At 44.4% G+C, this 18,029-nt stretch overlaps 1 protein-coding gene across 1 annotated transcript in view; it reads left to right on the top strand.

Moving 5' to 3' along the window:
- FNDC4 (fibronectin type III domain containing 4) overlaps positions 1–16,904 on the top strand; it is a 550,876-nt gene extending 533,972 nt beyond the window's left edge. Inside the window, exons 6-7 of the mRNA XM_086928174.1 lie at positions 5,061–5,194; positions 13,540–16,904. Of these exons, the coding sequence (XP_086784300.1) occupies positions 5,061–5,194; positions 13,540–13,575 (170 nt within the window). The 3' untranslated portion in view covers positions 13,576–16,904. The remainder of the gene's footprint in view (positions 1–5,060; positions 5,195–13,539) is intronic.
- The last annotated feature ends 1,125 nt before the right edge of the window (positions 16,905–18,029 follow it).

The raw sequence follows: 18,029 nt of genomic DNA, 5'->3' as shown, positions 1-18,029 counted from the left end.
GTCATGCGTATTATGATTTATGAAGAATAAAGGTCTTAAATAAAAAAAATAAAAAAAAAACAATGCAAATGCATGACCATTATTACTATTGATATCTATCACTTAGTCATGCAACGCAGCGCAGTAAGACACCTTGCTGTGCCGCGCTGCATGAAAGGGAGACAGCAGGAATGCGCCATATCTAGCAAGACATAGAACATTCCTGCGCTAGCGCTCTTTTGGCTGCTTAGTGCCAACGTGGACACCCTTGCGTCATGGCACAAGGGTGTCTGCAACACTTGCAGGATTGTTTTTGTGGAGGACCTTCCTGCATGAAAACAAACCTTTGGGACTGTTTTCTCTTTCTACGTGTGCTAAAGAATGCAGGACACCTACAAAGAGTAAGAAACAAGGATAAAGATATTTCTCCTGGTTACGCCTCCACTGGGAAGTTGCAGCCTCTTGTCGCATTACCAGGTCTACCAGTCATGGTAAATCTAAGAATGTGCCAAACTCCATGGGCGGTTGTGTTGCAATACTCATGCCCCATCCATGAAACGCCGTCCCTGTGCGGAGTAACGAAAGGCTGCAGCTTTCGTTACTCCAGAATTACCGAGCACCGCACGGCCACACCAGGTGGCCTTGCATGGCACGGTAAGTCTCATCTAGGGTTTGCATCGCTCATGCATTACCTTGTATGGCATAAGGGCGACAAAAAACTTTGACAAATATGCCCCCTAGTGTGAGGATTTTGCCTGTAGTTGTGTTGACACGTAGCTGCCTTTGACAAAAAAGACTTACACACTCAAGACTCTACTGTGCTCCGGAGATTCTGCCAGACTTCCGCCTAGCCTCCAGTTATCTTGCTGTTTCCCAGATTTTGCTGGATGCTTTCTCTCTAGGGGAGAAGTTTTCTCTCTAGGGGAGAAGCTTGATGTCTGACATCTTTCGTTGACTTAGGGATGCTGCAGGAAATCCTCATCGCATCCCCCAGAGACCAGCTTGATGCAGAAGCGCATAGTTTAATTAGAGGCCCCAATATGATTTGACAATGAGGAAAAGTAATAGTCTTCATCTCTGTGCCAGACCAGATAATTGATTTTTTTTAATGTTTTTCTTTGGGACTGCCTGCAAAACCTATGGCTGTTTATACAATATGTTTATGAAACAGCACTGAGAATTGTCTGTCCCCAATTTTGTTTAAGTGAGAACTTCCCCCAAAACCAATATTAGGATCAGCTCGGTGCTTGGTCTCACTCACTCTGTGCCCCGTGAAGCGACTATTGACAAATTCTACAGTCTATCCTGGCTTCAATACCTGTCCATCACTCTCTTTGCAACATACTTTTGCGGTTGTGCTCTCATCTAAGACCTGTTAAGCTTTTCACTACGTTTTAAGAATAAATCTTTATTGATTTTACGTAGTTGATACATAATAAATTGTATTTCAGGAGTGCCTCACTAGTTTGAGGATTCGTTTGGTTTTTTGGGGCAATTTTCTGGATAATAAAATAGGAAATCAAGGTAAAGTTGTAAGCCGAGTTAATAAACATATTGGGCTCTAAACTTGGCAATGAGTGATCTCGTTTTTGCAAGTGGACCCTCACGTGCTGTCTCAGAGCACCAGTCTCCTTTCAATTTAACGCTTCATGCATGTCCAGTATTCAAATTTCCTCCAATTTCCACCGCTAATTTCTGAGTGTTACAGCAGTAGATGGTACAACTTGTCTAGCAATAATTGCACAACAGGAGAAATTGGGCACCCCTAGCTACCCTCATAGGACATAATATTCATGAGAGATTGCTGGCTCTGGTTATGGTCAGTAAATCTAGTTAAAGAGAGGTTATGTTCAGCCCCGTCTACGGTGGCATATTGCCTGACTTCTAGTCAGTTCCAATAAGGTTGTGTCGCAGGCATTATGGGGAGTGCCCCTACCCTCTGCTTCTACTATTATGGTTGTTCAGCCTCAGCCCATGAGGAAAAGTCAGTCACCCAACTTACATTTTCCAGTGTCTTGTCCAACAGAAAGGCCAAGTTGGGAAATTTGCTGTCTGCTTTCTTCCCCTATGGGCTTCAGGTATTATACTCCAATCACAGGGCAGCGTCACACCATATGATGATAGCATCTGCCACTATGACCATGCATCTATCATCAAGGCATATCTGTGCCTTGATTATATATATATATATATATATATATATATATATATATATTCACTGAAAAAAACAAAGGTTAAAGTAACGTTATAGTACTGAATATGTCAGTGACAGCATCAACATTTTGTACAAAAAAACACAGAAATTTAGCAGTTATAGGTAGAGTTATCTCAAGTAACTATAGCTTGTGCCCTATGGTAGTAGTAACTTGCGCCCCTGCCACACACAGGTTTGTCTTCATTAATTTTATTGCAAATGTTCCAGTGATATTACCAATGATATCTTAGAAGATGTAATGAGTGATGAGTGGCAAATAAAGGGTCAGTCAGGGTCTCAATAAATTATTCCATTGCTCAACCCCTAGTAGCTGGCAGGCACAACTAGGAGACAGGTGTAAAAAGCATTTAAAAACATCAGTACAGTAAATAAGTAAGACACTACACACAACAAAAAATCTAACTCCAATTGATAAAAATTGATTCTATTTTTATGAACAAATGGACACAAATTGATAAACATCTAATGTAGGGAACCAGAGTTATGAACTTTTGAAGAATAAACACTTTCTAGTGCTTAAAAAAATATAGCACCACTATGGGACATCTAGTCGCACTTGACCGGGACACAGACTCACAGACTAAAATTGAGGCCGAAGTGATAGAGCCCTGGTCAGCTACACTAAGCAGGAGGCCTTTGTAAACATTTTACGTTCATACTTGGTTGTTTTTTTTGGAGCTTTTTCCCTCGAATCAAGCAATGCACTTTGTCAGGCCGGATTCGGTGCGGGTTCGCTGGCTTGACTTTCTGCGAGGTCCCGGTCAAATCCTGGAAGTCTGAAGCTCTGGAGCTTTCAGTGGGACAAACCTGAAATCCAGGCCGGGTCGCCGTCAAAGGTAGCCGGCTTGACTCTCGACGTCGGGTCGGTCCCCTTATTTATCTAAAAGTTGCTCTAAAAGTCTCCAAACATCTGGAACTTTTTCCTGAAGTTCCTCTTGAAGTGTCCAAAACACAAATCCAATGTTCTGAAATCTCCTAGATGGTCCTTCGGAGGTCTGGACTACAATTCCTATAATGAACCTGGCCAAATCCTTAAACGTCCACTGAACACACTCCAGGATTAGGACCTCTTGGGGGAGATTATGCAGGTGGGCTCTGTTAACCTGTAGCTTGCAGAAAGTACACTCCTTAAACTTTCAGAGTCAGGCAAAGTGCTTCTGGTGCAGTCCTCGTGAGTGCAGTCCTCTTGGTGGAGGCCATGGAGTTAGCAAAGCAGTCCTTCTTCTTGTCTCTTCAGGCAGAAGATCTGGGAGCAGGCTGGCCAATCAAGACAGAGCTGCAGGAAAGCTGGACCTTGGCCCACAGAAAATGTAAATGAAAATGTAAATGTATGTGTCTTGTAAAGCGCACTGCTGCCCTGAGGCATTGTGGCGCTGTAGACCGATGGGGAACCCGTCCTGGCTATCCCTGTGAGATGGTCCCTACTGGGTATCTCCAAGGTGAAACCAGGCATCCCCAGCGAATGTTAGGGGCCGTTGTAGAGATGAGGCAAGCTAATGCCCAGAGTTGCCGAGTGTGATCCCTGGTTAGAGTAGGCACCGAGGCGAGAATTATCGAGTCCGCTGACTCTGGTCCATGACCCTGCCGCGTCGGGAATTGAACCCTGGTCCCGGGCCGTTCTCTGCTTCCGGGTCTGCCGCCTCTAACCAGTGAGCCACACCACTCCACATAATAGAAGTTTAATAACTTATTTTCTGTAATAGTTATTACAAACCCAGCAGTGGCTTGTTGTTTTTATCTCAACTATTAATTTGATATCTTGAAGTATATTTGAAATGGCTCCTAACAATATTTATACTTCAATACAATATTACAATGTTAGCCTAAAGAGCCATTCACTACAATGGGGGAGAAACAAACTTGTCAGTGTTTCCCTCATCAGGGCTTATAAAACATCACTTATAATATCCCTGCATATAGTCACAAGGCACCCTACTCCCTGGGACACCTAGGGGAGACCTTAGGGGTAACATACATGTAAAAATAAGGTTGTTTGAGACTTTAAAAGTACCTTCAAATCCAATGTCGAATCTGCATATAATTTAATTGTAAAGATAGTCTACAAAGCAAGGCTGCCTTTAAAAGGACAGCAGGCAAACCAGCAGTGACCACACCAGTGCAGGAAAACTACTGGGCCTCTAAACGTCCTTGCCCTATTATATACTAGGGTCTTATAAGTAGTTTGAATCCCCTTGCCTTATTATATACTAGGGACATACATGGGTGTATCATTACCAATTGTAATTAGACCATATACCTTTACAGCAGAGCACTGGCCGTGAGTCAGGTAAGCAGAGCCCAGGGCACAGTCAGAGTAAGTTACCACCAGTACCAAGCAAAGCAAAGGGGTGTTTAGGGCAAAAAGCATGACTTTCTCACAGGCACAAAATTATCTTCAATCTTCTCTTTTTCCACTATTTTTGTGGCTTAACAAAAGCATTAAGAGAGCATCAATTAGACCTGTAGGTTTTGGGGACAAGACCTGTTGGCTTGGCCAGTGCCTGTAGTATTTGCATGCACCATGACCCATGTTGGCGTAGGCGCAGTGCACACGGCTCACATTGGATTGCAAGTTAGGGGGTGCACGTTGTCAGAGTGGACAGGAGCTTAGTCGGTTGTACGATGGCTTCTTTATTCCTCTTGAGTTGTAGCTAGTAAATTCCCCACTAGGTGCAGCGATGCTGATTGGGCTTATGCCACAATCGACGGAGGCCATCACAGCTCCATTGACCCATGCCTCAAATAGGAATGGACGCCACGGGCACAGAGGCAGTGCCTTGTGCCCGTCACACAGTGCTAATGTACATTATTGTGGTGGAAGTAGGATGCATTGATCACACAGTGACCCTGTTATCTCTCCTCACAGCTGTGATCGCCCTGTTCTGTCGGCAGTATGACATCATCAAAGACAACGACTCCAACAACAACAAAGAAAAGGCCAAGCCCTCGTCAGAGCAGAGCACGCCGGAGCGGCCGACGGGAGGCCTACTACGCAAGCAGGTAACTCGGCCTTATGGCGACTTGTGGGGGTATGTGGGGCAACGGGGTGCAACACCACCTCACTGCATAGAGTAACAATGCGTTCTTATACTGCAGGGGCACAGCATGAAGTAACAGTGCGTACTTGCACAGCAGGGGGGCGCAGTGCTACCCCACTGCATGAAGTTACAGTGCTTTATTACACTGCAGGGCTTCAGCGCCACCTAACTGCATAAAGTAACAGTACTGTCTTACACTGCAGGGGTGCAGCATGAAGTAACAGTGGGTACATACACAGTAGGGGGTACAGTGAATCCTTTCAGAAATCTTGGGACCCTCCACTGAATCATTACTGGAAGCCGAGGACCCCGCCTAAGCATTTTTGATGTTTTGAACGGGGAAACATCATTTACCACGAAGGCATTACCACTAATAACCTTTACCACGTGACACTTACCACGCAAACTTCTTTAAAACGAGGGTGCCTTCCACGACGTCTTTACCACGGGCTGGGGGGTCTCCCCCCCAAAAAACAAACAAAGGAGCGGATTACATAAATTAAAAAAAACGAACTTCAGTATCACCGAAGAAAAAGGAAAGTGCCTCCCCCAAAGACGTGCCGTGTACGTCAAAAAAGCAGTCCTTTTTTTATTTTGGTATACGTGTTTTGACGCTTGTTTCCATGGAGGATGGAAGTAAGGGCTCGTAGAGAAAGACGTGCAGGTAAGACGTTTCTACGCGTAGTAAAATCCTACGTTGTAAATACCAGCGTGGTAAAGCCACTTGCGATGTAAAATTCACGTGGTAAAGCCATGCGTGGTAATTGAAATCGTGGTATAATCATATATTCGTTTTGAACCACAAACAAAATACACAAAATTTCTAGAAAAATTATTCATCAAACGAATGCATGAATGATTAGTTTATTTAATTCATGCGCAAATATAAAACAATCAACATTTTAATTTTAATCGGAAGGTTGGAGCTTTTCTAAATTCAATTGAGCCCACTCATCATCTCTACCATATTTTGTTTGATGCACCTGTACTGCTCCCACAAATCAATCCGAGGACACTAACTTAATTTTTAACTTCTACTATCAGATTGCTTCACATTTACAGAATGAATTAAATTTTTCAATTGTACATTTTGCATCTTCATTTATGTACACTTTATTTATCGGTTTATATTATTTACTTTTCTAAGCGGTCAGGACTCCCTGAGTAGGCTTTGCAGACCCCTAGGGGTCCCTGGACCGCAGGTTAAGAACCACTAGTATAAGGGATTATCTTACTGTTCCCACATATTCCTGTCAGACAGAGCAGCAGACGCGTCTACCCACTGAGCTAGCTACCTGCATTTGTGGGGTGGCACTAACCTCTTTACAAGATGCTGCTGTCCATCCGCCCCACAGGGATTGGATGTCCTCTACGCGCGCACCGGTCCTAAATTTTTTTAAGGTTGGGGGCGCCCTCTCAGTGAAGATGCACTTAGCACTGTCCAGATGAGCTCAAACATAAGAGACCCCCCCATATGAGAAATCTAAACTGAGCAGAAACACATGGAGGAGGAGGGTGCTAGCTGCAATGAGTAGACAACTCACCCCCTTGGCTCTCATCCACAACCCCTCATGGGACAGACAGGAGTCCAGCAGGACCCTGGGAAACCAAGATTAATGCAATGGCATCACCCAATAATCTGGGAGTTGGTCTTCATGTGTCCAGCCTCTGTTCTCTCTTCTCAGCTACAGATGCTAATTCACAAGACCCACTGGAGCCAGAGGGGTCACTTCCCGCAGTGACTCGTTAAGGGTTTCTTTCTCTAAGCATCCAGCTATTGAGAGTCAGCTGTTGGGGTAGCAGCATGGCCCTCTGACTGAAGGCTGACCCCTAAAGCTGCTCCTGACAAGACACTCTTCACAGAATCCCCTCTGTCAGAATCTCCTCACAACCCTTCCCACCCCCTACAATATCCACACAGCCTACGGACACTTCCTCTCTCACCTGATTGACACACACATGCTCCCGTCACACGTCAAGTTAAATCAAGCAGCTCAGCCAATCAGAAGCCCGGCACACAGCTCTTAGTCACATCAGGGCAACAGGAAACCCCCCCGCCCACACATACCAAAACCCGCAAATAACACACAGACACAAGTGTTAAGATTGGGAAAAGTTGCTGCAGGTTTATTACATACATCATGTAATCATGGTGGGTTATCTGACGGGCGATCCAAGGGCAGGCCGCATTCTCGCCACCTGCCCGCCTGTTGAGCCAATCAGCACAGTGGCGAACCACCCAACTGCTGCACAATTATGATAATCATACTTCTCACGCCCCTTGCGGGGCGTGTCTAGGCAAACCCCCGGTTGCACAGGCCCACAACCGCCCGAAGGACTACTGGGGCGCCGACACGAGTTCCTGGAATTCCCATGAGGTTCGAGGTTAGGCTCTGGCACCCCTATGTGCCCGCTGAAGTACAGTGTTGCACCTCTCTGCTTCCGGATCGCCCAGTAACTCCGCCTGCAACGAAAAAGGAACATATAAAGCTCCCCCTGGAGTCCCCCTCAAACAGACACTCTGGGTTAGAGGAAGGGAGGGAAAGAGTGTCCCGAGGATGCAGCGCGACGTCCGGAGCGGCAAAGAGGCCTGCGCAATGGCGCTGGGGAGAGATATACCCCCCTAGCCACGCCTAGCTGCCCCGGACGTGCGTAAGCGACCCGTCTACCTCCTACCGGGCAACGCCTGCCCTGGGGAGGAGTGGCTGGCCACAACCAAAGGGTGGGCGGGGCAACCCTCCGTGACTAAGGGCCCGCCCTCCTTATGGCCACCGGGTGGCCTTGGGCAGGCACATTCTCTGAGACCACCAATCTCTCAGCCATCACCTCAGGATCCACATCCAATCAAAACAAAGCTGTGTCGTCCTATGAGAGAGTATGTTCATAAACAGCTGGACCGCGACGTAAAACGCATAGAAGATGCTCTGACTAAATTAGAAGCTGCGTTAGCGCAGATTAGTGCCACGCAGCAAGACAAAACCACGCAGAAGTACTAGAGAGGTCACACGCTGCGTGCACACATACGTCGGCAGATAGAGTGGGTAGACTGCTTGCGAGAATTATTCGACAAGAGCACGCACAGATGCCTGTACCGCGACTGCGGTTATGAGCGGGGCAGGTACTCATCAAGCAGCACGATATCCACTGCGAGTTTACTGCGCACTACACCAAAATATATAAGTCATTGACCCCTAGAGAACCAACAGAACTAGAATTCTTCCTCGCCCCCTAACCTTGCAACAAGTCACAGTGGAGCAGAGAGATGAGCTAAGCGGGCCAATAACACTTTTGGAGGTGCAAGACGCAATACGTCCGCTGGCCACGGGTAAGGCTCCAAGACCGGACAGATACCCGGCCAAATATTATAAAGCCTATCAGCAGGCCTCAGCACTGCGGCTCCTTACAATGTACCAGAGCACGCAGGAAAAAGGGGGATACTCCCCGGCACTCTTCGGCAATCCCTATTAGTGTCTGTACCCAAGCCCAACAGGAACACAGAGCTGGTAGGCTCGTACCGCCCGTTAGCACTCCTTAATACGGACTACAAAGTGCTAGCAAAAATATTGGCGAATAGATTGGCCCCGCCAGTACCGCAGTTAGTACATGCTGACCAAAATGGGCTCGTGCCTGCCCGCAGCACATTGTTAAATCTACGACGCTTCTTCCGGGTGGTCTACTACTCCAGGGACAATTGGGTGCGCACCGGGTGCCTGGTTTTAGACCTGGGAAAAGCATTTGACACCCTAGAATATGTTTTTTTATTTGATACGCTGCGTAAATATGGCCAGGAGATGTGTTTCTTGGCCTCGTTAAGCTACTCTACATGCACCCAACAGCTAGGATCAAGACAGGCCCATATATATCGAAGCAGGTCCAAATTGAGCGAGGCACGAGGCAGGGCTGCCCGCTCTCCCCACTACTATTCACGCTGGCCATTGAGCCACTTGCCGAGGCACTGCGCAGAACGCAAAATGAATGGGGAATCCCTCTGGGTGACGGCATACACGCGGTCTCATTATGCAGATGACCCGCTAATATACCTCAGGGACGTCAGGCAGCCCTGTTCAGCGATTGAGTATACACTGCTCAAATTTGCCTCCGTATCAGGGCTGCAAGTGAATTGGGAGAAGTATTGCCTGTACCCCTTCACAGAGTCTACCCCAGACCCGCAATTAGTCATCAACGGCAGGCCAGTACACTGGCAGCTTAACAGCGTTCTGTTACCTCGGGATCCTTATATACAGGGATCCATTAGATCTGCTTGAGGGCAACTTGGGACGCGCCGTCTCAGCAGTGAGATAAATCTTCCACAAACAGAAAATCAAATTCCAGAAAGGGAATGCTCAATAATCGCAGTTTTATTTTATAGAGAATTTCAAAAATATTTTATAAAAGTTCTTTTTACATTTGCATGAAAAAAACATTGGGACAAAATCAGAACTGAGAGCGGACACATAAAAGTACAATCACCTGGAACGAACCATCATTCAAAAGAACACCTGGAACGAATGATGGTTCGTTCCAGGTGATTGTACTTTTATGTGTCCGCTCTCAGTTCTGATTTTGTCCCAATGTTTTTTTCATGCAAATGTAAAAAGAACTTTTATAAAATATTTTTGAAATTCTCTATAAAATAAAACTGCGAATATTGAGCATTCCCTTTCTGGAATTTGATTTTCTGTTTGTGGAAGATTTATCTCACTGTTGAATCAAGTTTATCAGTACTGGCATTTTCTTTTGTTACATATGATATAGGCTCAGCCTTGCTGATTAGAGCCAACCCTATTCTGTTTTCACGTCTCAGCAGTGAGGGCACAGATGACCTTTTGGAACACCCTGCCCCTGGCAGTTATGGGTCCGATCGCGCTGCTAAAGTTGGTGGTCCTTCCACGCCTCCTCTACCGATTCACAAACCTACCACTACACCTTAGAACACAATTTTTCAAAGGTCTGGAATCAGATATGCGGCAATTCTTCTGGCATGTGTTGTGGAGCAGAGTAGCACTGGCCAAAATGTATCGCCTGACCATCCAGGGGGGCCTCTCCCTACCTAATATGGATTCAGTCAAAAACCCTTTATCTTTTATTATTTATTTAATACTACCCCCATGTTTCCTTGACATATTTAAATACAGAGGGAAATTACAAAAAAACACCCCAAAACCAGGAGCTTTGATTTTTGACATCATTTGGAGCCACAAATGGTGGCCCAGGGTTCTGACAGCTATTGGCTAGCAGGCACAGGGGGCCCAGATCTCATGGACCAAGGACCATGGACTGCCCTCATCCATCCTCCCAAACCCTGAGACAGTTCTGCCCAGTCCGGCCACCTTGGCTCATTGCTGGCATCTATTTGGCGAGTAACACACAAGGAACACGGCGTGGAGGCGGACAGTGGCCCTCCAGCCTCCACCCCATCGCACCTGGGCCACCACTCTCAATATAAATGAAAAGGAACAGGATGTGTGCAGGACATAAAAGCTCCTAATCTTAGTAGGAGAATTATATAAAAACTTTCTTTAAAACTAAAATTGACAATTGTGTAATTCAGTGAATCAGTGGTACTGAGGGGGTGGCGGTGCTAGTGGAGTTCTTGGAGGTGCTGTGGGGTGAAGGAAAATGCGGGAAGTCTGAGCCCTTTTCTGTCCAGCAGTCGTTTGAAAGTTCTGCAGGTTTTAATTTGAGATGTGAGCAAACAGACCGGAGAGAGGTAGCTGGTTAGTGGCCTTGTCTCCAGGATGTGCCTGCAACATCTTGGTGCTGCTCTGAGGAGATGGCCAGGGGTTCTCTGGGACATCCACGGATCACCCAATCCAGGACAGCATGTACAGATGTATAAATGGCGTGGACTCCTATACAGCCCCTGCCTTTGCAGATATGCTGGCACTAACACTACTATTTGTATTTAGTACAAAATGACTTAATTGTATTCTTTGAAGCAGCAGGTGAGAAGGGAGTTCTTTCAGGCTTGGGTGTTTATGTGCATGACGTTTGAGATCTTGGCATGTCCTAACCGCCTTATGACAGCCGACTGAAGTGAAGAATCAGTGTCCCTGCCAGGTCCACCCAGTGGTCCATGATCAGAAGTCAGTCCTCTTCTAACCCAGCTCAGTTTGTGGATCACGCCTTTAGCCGCAGTGGTGTGTAGGCATGAAGGATAGATAGCTCCTTATTCGACACAGCGGCAGAGCTCTAACCCTTTCCACCCGGTGAACAAACATATTATCGTCTTTTTAATTTCGACCTACAGAAATATCGAGTTAGAAATATCGAAGGGACAGAATATCGACATCAAGAATATCGGTGACCAGAATACCGACATGAAGGCTATCCAAAACCCACCGGAGTGGGAATAGTAATTTTTACCCCTACGCTATCCAACACTTTCCCTACTGTTGCACTCACTGGAGTGGGAATAGTAATTTTTACCCCTACGCTATCCAACACTTTCCCTACTGTTGCACTCACTGGAGTGGGAATAGTAATTTTCACCCCTACGCTATCCAAAACTTTCCCTACTGTTGCATTCTCTGGAGTGGGAATATTAATTTTCACCCCTACGCTATCCAAAACTTTCCCTACTGTTGCACTCACTGGAGTGGGAATAGTCATTTTTACCCCTATGCAATCCAACACTTTCTGTATTGTTGCACTCACTGGAGTGGGAATAGTAATTTTTACCCCTACACTATCCAACACTTTCCCTACTGTTGCACTATCTGGAGTGGGAATAGTAATTTTTACCCCTACGCTATCCAACGCTTTCCCTACTGTTGCACTCACTGGAGTGGGAATAGTAATTTTCACCCCTACGCTATCCAAATTTTTCCCTATTGTTGCACTCACTGGAGTGGGAATAGTCATTTTTACCCCTATGCAATCCAACACTTTCTGTACTGTTGCACTCACTGGAGTGGGAATAGTAATTTTGACCCCTAAGCTAGCCAACGCTTTCCCTACTGTTGCACTCACTGGAGTAGGAATAGTCATTTTCACCCCTACGCTATCCAAAACTTTCCCTACTGTTGCACTCACTTTAGTGGGAATAGTAATGTTTACCCCTATGCAATCCAACACTTTCTGTACTTTTGCACTCACTGGAGTGGGAATAATAATTTTTACCCCTACGCTAGCCAACACTTTCCCTACTGTTGCACTCACTGGAGTGGGAATAGTAATTTTTACCCCTATGCAATCCAACACTTTCCATACTGTTGCATTCTCTGGAGTGGGAATAGTAATTTTTACCCCTATGCAATCCAACACTTTCTGTATTGTTGTACTCACTGGAGTGTGAATAGTAATTTTTACCCCTATCCTATCCAACACTTTCCCTACTGTTGCACTCACTGGAGTGGGAATAGTAATTTTTACCCCTATGCAATCCAACACTTTGTGTACTGTTGCACCCACAGGAGTGGGAATAGTAATTTTTACCCCTACGCTATCCAACACTTTCCCTACTGTTGCACTCACTGGAGTGGGAATTTAAATAAAACGATATTTTTTACAACAATATTTTTTTCTCTATATTTTTGTACTTACCATAATGTAGCTAGGACTTCGATATTCTGGATCGCGATTTTTCGCCTCCGATATTTTTGACGTCGATATTCTTGTAGTCGATATTCTGTCAGTGATTCTTTCCATCCGTGGTCAGTAGATGGGAAAGGAGTTGTTCTAGTGGAATCCATTTTGGTGCAGCAAAGACACAAACAGCTCTCCCTCATCCAGAGTTTTCCAGCCATTCTCGGATATTGTAGTTTCCCGATCCATTCTCCTGGCCATATGTTTGTGGAATTGACGCAACTCAATGAGCTCTTCCAAAGGCCATACACACATGGTGAGTAGCAGTAATAACAGCGATGACTTCTTCACCACCCCACACGGTAGCCCTGATGTGTTGATATAGGGTTCATACAGTAGTCTATCCAGGTGAGTGCTGTTCCAGTTGCCCCAACACATTCTTGTAGGTGTTTCAGTAGTGTGCAGTGACCTGCTGTGTTCACAGAGGGCAGGTCACATGGGCTGAAGGCTGCTTGCTGCTCTTCATACGTGGCTTTGAGAAGGTCTTCCTGGTGGCTCTCAGTACAGTTCCAGTCCAGGAGCCTCTCTGCAGCTCAACTGGTGGCCATGATGACAAAGTCTTAATATATCTGGGTCTTGGTCTATGATTGTGATGTTTTGGGAGCCACCATAACTGTTCTATCCAGGAGAGCTTCCAGATGTGCTGGGTAGCTCCTCAGTAATGCTAACCACAGTCATTACTAATGATAGTCAATGCTAATTTGTTTCTCTCTCCCATAGAAAAAAGCCCCGTCAGTCAACATCATCGAAGTCTGACACTGGCTCTTGCTGCTCTCCACGCGGTGGGCATGAGTCCCCGCCACAGAAGAACAAGACGGCGGTTGGCAGAGAAAGACTGTGAGGGCAGCTCTCCGGGTCAAAATCCAGCCAACCAGAAGTCACGTTTGTTCAACAAGACGCCACAGAGCTTCTCCTGGGCTTTCGTCCCCAAAGGATATATGCATGATGGGGGTGGTGCTCGGAACCGCGCATGCAGTAATCCATACGAGAGCCATTTTTCAGGACATACCATGGGGAGGACGCTGGGGAGTTGCAAGGGAGAAAATCGGACGGCTGGAAGAAGCAATATTACATGTTCTCGGATTCATGGGACCAGTGGAGTTTCCAAAATATACGTTCTGTGGGTTGGCTATTCCAAATGAATGGGGATATAGAACAGATCAAAAAGACATCTGCAAAGCTGCGGGAAGGCATTACACTGAATAAAGTCTTTGAGCGAGTGAAGGCCTCAATTAATACAGGGCCGGGTGGGGACCAGTCAAGCGGGGACTCTGCTGGTAGAATGAACAGCATTGATCTTTCATTGATCTGATTGCCTCGTCTATGGAATGGAAGCCAGCTAGAAGAAATCAAGTCCCTGCGATACATCCGAGCTAAGATGGAACTCTCCCTGTTACTGGCATCCAAGGCGCCCCGTGGCAGGCGCGACAGGACTGGCGGGGTCCTGCGTGCTAAACTCAAAGACATGATGTACTGCTTGGTTTTCTAACCGCCAACCAATTTTAATTAGCTTTATTGAACTGCATGCTGGTGTTTGTGATCTATAACAGTCACTGTCAGCCAGGGCTCCTTTTTTAATACATTGAGTGACAAGTTACTAGAGTCACAAACTCTAACAGCGCTGCTGGGGAGGGGGCGGGAGAAGACCAGGTTAGGGCCTCGTCCCATGGCCTGTTTAATCTTCCTCTTCCGTAATTGATTGTATTTGACAGCTCTTAGTCCACAATCCCTAATCAATTATTGCAATAGAAAATTAGTTCAAATTATGAATGAATTTCTTGACATTGTTTTACTCTTGATCCACAACATTGAAGCAGAGGGTTGCGATCACAGAGGGACGTAAAGCGACATGAGGATTGCCCAACCCCCCCCCCAAAATGTCCTCCTCTTGGGTAGAGATAAGTTGTTAATTGGAATTTTTGCCAGGGGACAGTATCATCAATCAGGAGGTTATAAATAAAGGGAATTTATCAGCTGAAATTCTTTCACATTAAGAAATGGCTCTGGCACTGACTCGATAAAATGGCTGCGAGGCCGGGGAAGCACTATTAGCGAGCCAGTAGGCCGCAAAGAGGCTTCCTTTTAATGGAATGTGAGAGATCCCTACCCCCCCAGTGTCCAGAGTGTGCCAGTGCTGAGAAAGGTTGCACCTCTGGTTCAAACAATGCACCAAGGTAGGAGGCTAACTGTGGGATGAATCCAGTTTTACACTCACGGTTTCTACACGTGGCCTCCAGAACTTGTCAGAATGCTCCAGATGAGGCCTTAATCATTTCATTATATTTAAGTTTTTGTTGATTGTTTTACCTATAAATCCCACAATAAAATATTATTTTCAAATAACAATTACCAAGGTTAATTCAGATTTATGTACAGTTAATGTGTTACATTATCTTATATTATCTTATGGATGGCTACAAAATATTTTATTAGCCCTAAGTGCTTAAATGCACCATATCCTCAGTATAATTGATTCTGGTGCAGGAAAACGGTGAAAGGAAACAACAATTTGAGGCAAAGATTCTATGGGCACTCTACAAAATTTACAGCGTTGAAGATCACACAGGATGTTGATACAGGAGTGCTTCTTTAGAGGCCAAGGGGGCAGGGCAACTGAGCTCTAAAACCAATGCTTTTGGTCCTTTGAGTCATGAATGTCCCTTTGTTGCTCTCCAACCAGAGATAGTACATAGGTACCCCAAGGTCAAGTGTGTAATTTGAGTATAGTCGGCCTTGCCAAACATGTCTTCAATCATTAAACTAAGATTAAATAATCTTGTTTGATAGTTGAATATTTGACCCAAACCAGTACTCTTACAAATATCTCTTGGAATGACACATTGACTGAAGAAGAAAGAATTGACTAAGTATACACTTTTTTTAATTGAAAGCAAAGAAACCCATTATCCAGCAGAAAGATACAAGCACTCCAATGACTCATTTAAAGCTAACCATGTTTGTGCCACAAATACCATATTGTTAGAATATCTTAGTAGCAGTAAAGGCTGATATACATTAATTACTGGGGGACATTATGCACCCCTACTTGAATCCACTGTTCATATGGATGCAATGTCTGTAGTGGCCAGAATTTCCAAGTCTGACCATGACACGCAGTCGGATCATCAGAATCAGGTCATAATCAATTTCCCCCTCAGTGACTAGCTCCCAGTGTAGACCGGTCTCCACTTCCAAAGGCATTCCATGTAGTGATTACACCAACTACAAGTTAGATAACTTTTGAAACTTCTAGGGTGCATGGTTAATCAAGACTATATACAAACTATTAGTAGTGTAAGGTAGACCTACTCTGAAATCCAAGTGAGTTATTGGTATAGAGCTGATTTTATTAGCCTATAATTTCATTTGGCAAAAAATATATATCCAAAGGTCTAGGCCAATACCTCTAAAAGGGTGATTAACCGGTAACGTGGCAGTGTATCAAGATTGCGTTTATTTTTATACTGGGCCATACTAAACAGCCTTTCTATTTATCAAAACTTTTAATAGCCAAATAACCAGATCTTACACTGGCACTTATTTAAAGTCCATACTAGTGGTGTTTTCTTGAGAACAGTACTGGGGAGCCCTGTGTTTGATATTTTTGAGTATTTAGATTTCAGTATTATTTGATTGATGGTAACAACCTTGTTCATCAAACTGTGCTTTCTCTGACTCAAAAGTTTCAGTAACATAGAGACTTAATAAATAGTTGCAGAACAGAACACGGTTTGAGAGTGCAGACACTGAACATCCTATACCCAGCACGATCAATTTGCAGAGCTGCTTTCCATGCCCAAAAATTACATCACTCACTTGTTTACTATTAGAGAGTTTGGTATGATTTATATAATACTTAAAATAGTGTCATATTTGTGTCTTTTCCTTCTTAGACTTTCTAATTTTTGGATTGATTTAGACTTCATGAACAGTTCTCTGAAAGAACTGAAATAATCTTTTTCTATTATTTTGTCTTTTTATGTTATACTGCAGCAATACTTACTTTTGCTTTATTGGTTAATGTATGCCAACAGTTCCATGTCACTATTTTTAATATTTTCTGAACAAGTTCATTAAACATTTGAAAAAAGCTGATATTTGCTCAGTTGATTATTCTTGTAGCACACAATGTCCTCATAACTCTGCATACAAATGTTGTTTTGGATCATATCAAAGCATTATTTTTACATATAACCCTCCTCATATTTTTTATATGAAACTCAATGTAGAAATAGTTTGTGAGGAAATACCAACACCAAAGGAAATTATCATGTTGTGGTATGATTGCAAACGATAGACAAAGTGTGCTTCTAATGAACCATTAGTTGCATCCCCTTTGGGCACACTGTGTTGGGTTCCTTTCAATGAGGACTCCACAAATGGTATCGTTTGAATTTTATGTTTTATTCTTAATAGTTCATAAATGAAATTATTTAATCATTTCATTCTTTTGTATTGCTTCATTCTCTTGCATATTATAACATCACATGATTTTTATCTTAGCTCCAATGCATTTCGGGCCAAAAATAGCCCTTTGCTTCCTCAGGGAGCAATCACTGTAAATATAGAATATGTACATAAGACTAAAATAATAATAACATGTAATCATAACTCATAGTGCCTTTTAACCGCAATATGAAGAAAAGTGGACACTGAGATCGTGCCGTGGGAAGGACGAACGTGCAATAACCATGATAGTGCCGTGAATGCAACCAAATTGTGCCGCGTGAGGGGCAGAGAGAAAAAAACGCTAAATACGCAATGTAAAGACTTACATCAATATAGTCAGTCGCTGCCTTCACGATCCTACAGACGAAAGTAAAAGCAAAGTAAGGAATTTTATGAGGATAAAAATACTAAAATAAACGGCAAATGGCTAGTTTAGCATCATGACTCTCACCATGTAATCCGAAGGGTCTGGAACAAAAAGTCTATTGTGACGCTCTGCAAAAAGTTCACCTGGACGCCCAACCACGTCTCCATTCAAATATCAGCGAAAGCGGTATAGGAAGCCGCAGAACCTCTTCCGCATCACGTGCGCAGAGTTCAGAATAAGCATGGGAGGAAGACTGCACCGTCCAAGTACCCAAATTAAGAAAGTATTAAACTAGCTACACAATGGATAATAAAATCAAACACACAGTCAGCTCCTAAACGAGCCAAGGAATATAAGCCTATTAGCTCTAAACGGTTCAACAATGCAGGAAATA

This window comes from Lissotriton vulgaris, chromosome 6 (assembly GCF_964263255.1).
Source record: "Lissotriton vulgaris chromosome 6, aLisVul1.2, whole genome shotgun sequence".
NCBI lineage: Eukaryota > Metazoa > Chordata > Amphibia > Caudata > Salamandridae > Lissotriton > Lissotriton vulgaris.
The sequence above is the reverse complement of the archived record's forward strand: the minus strand, read 5'-3'. Positions and strand labels throughout refer to the sequence as shown.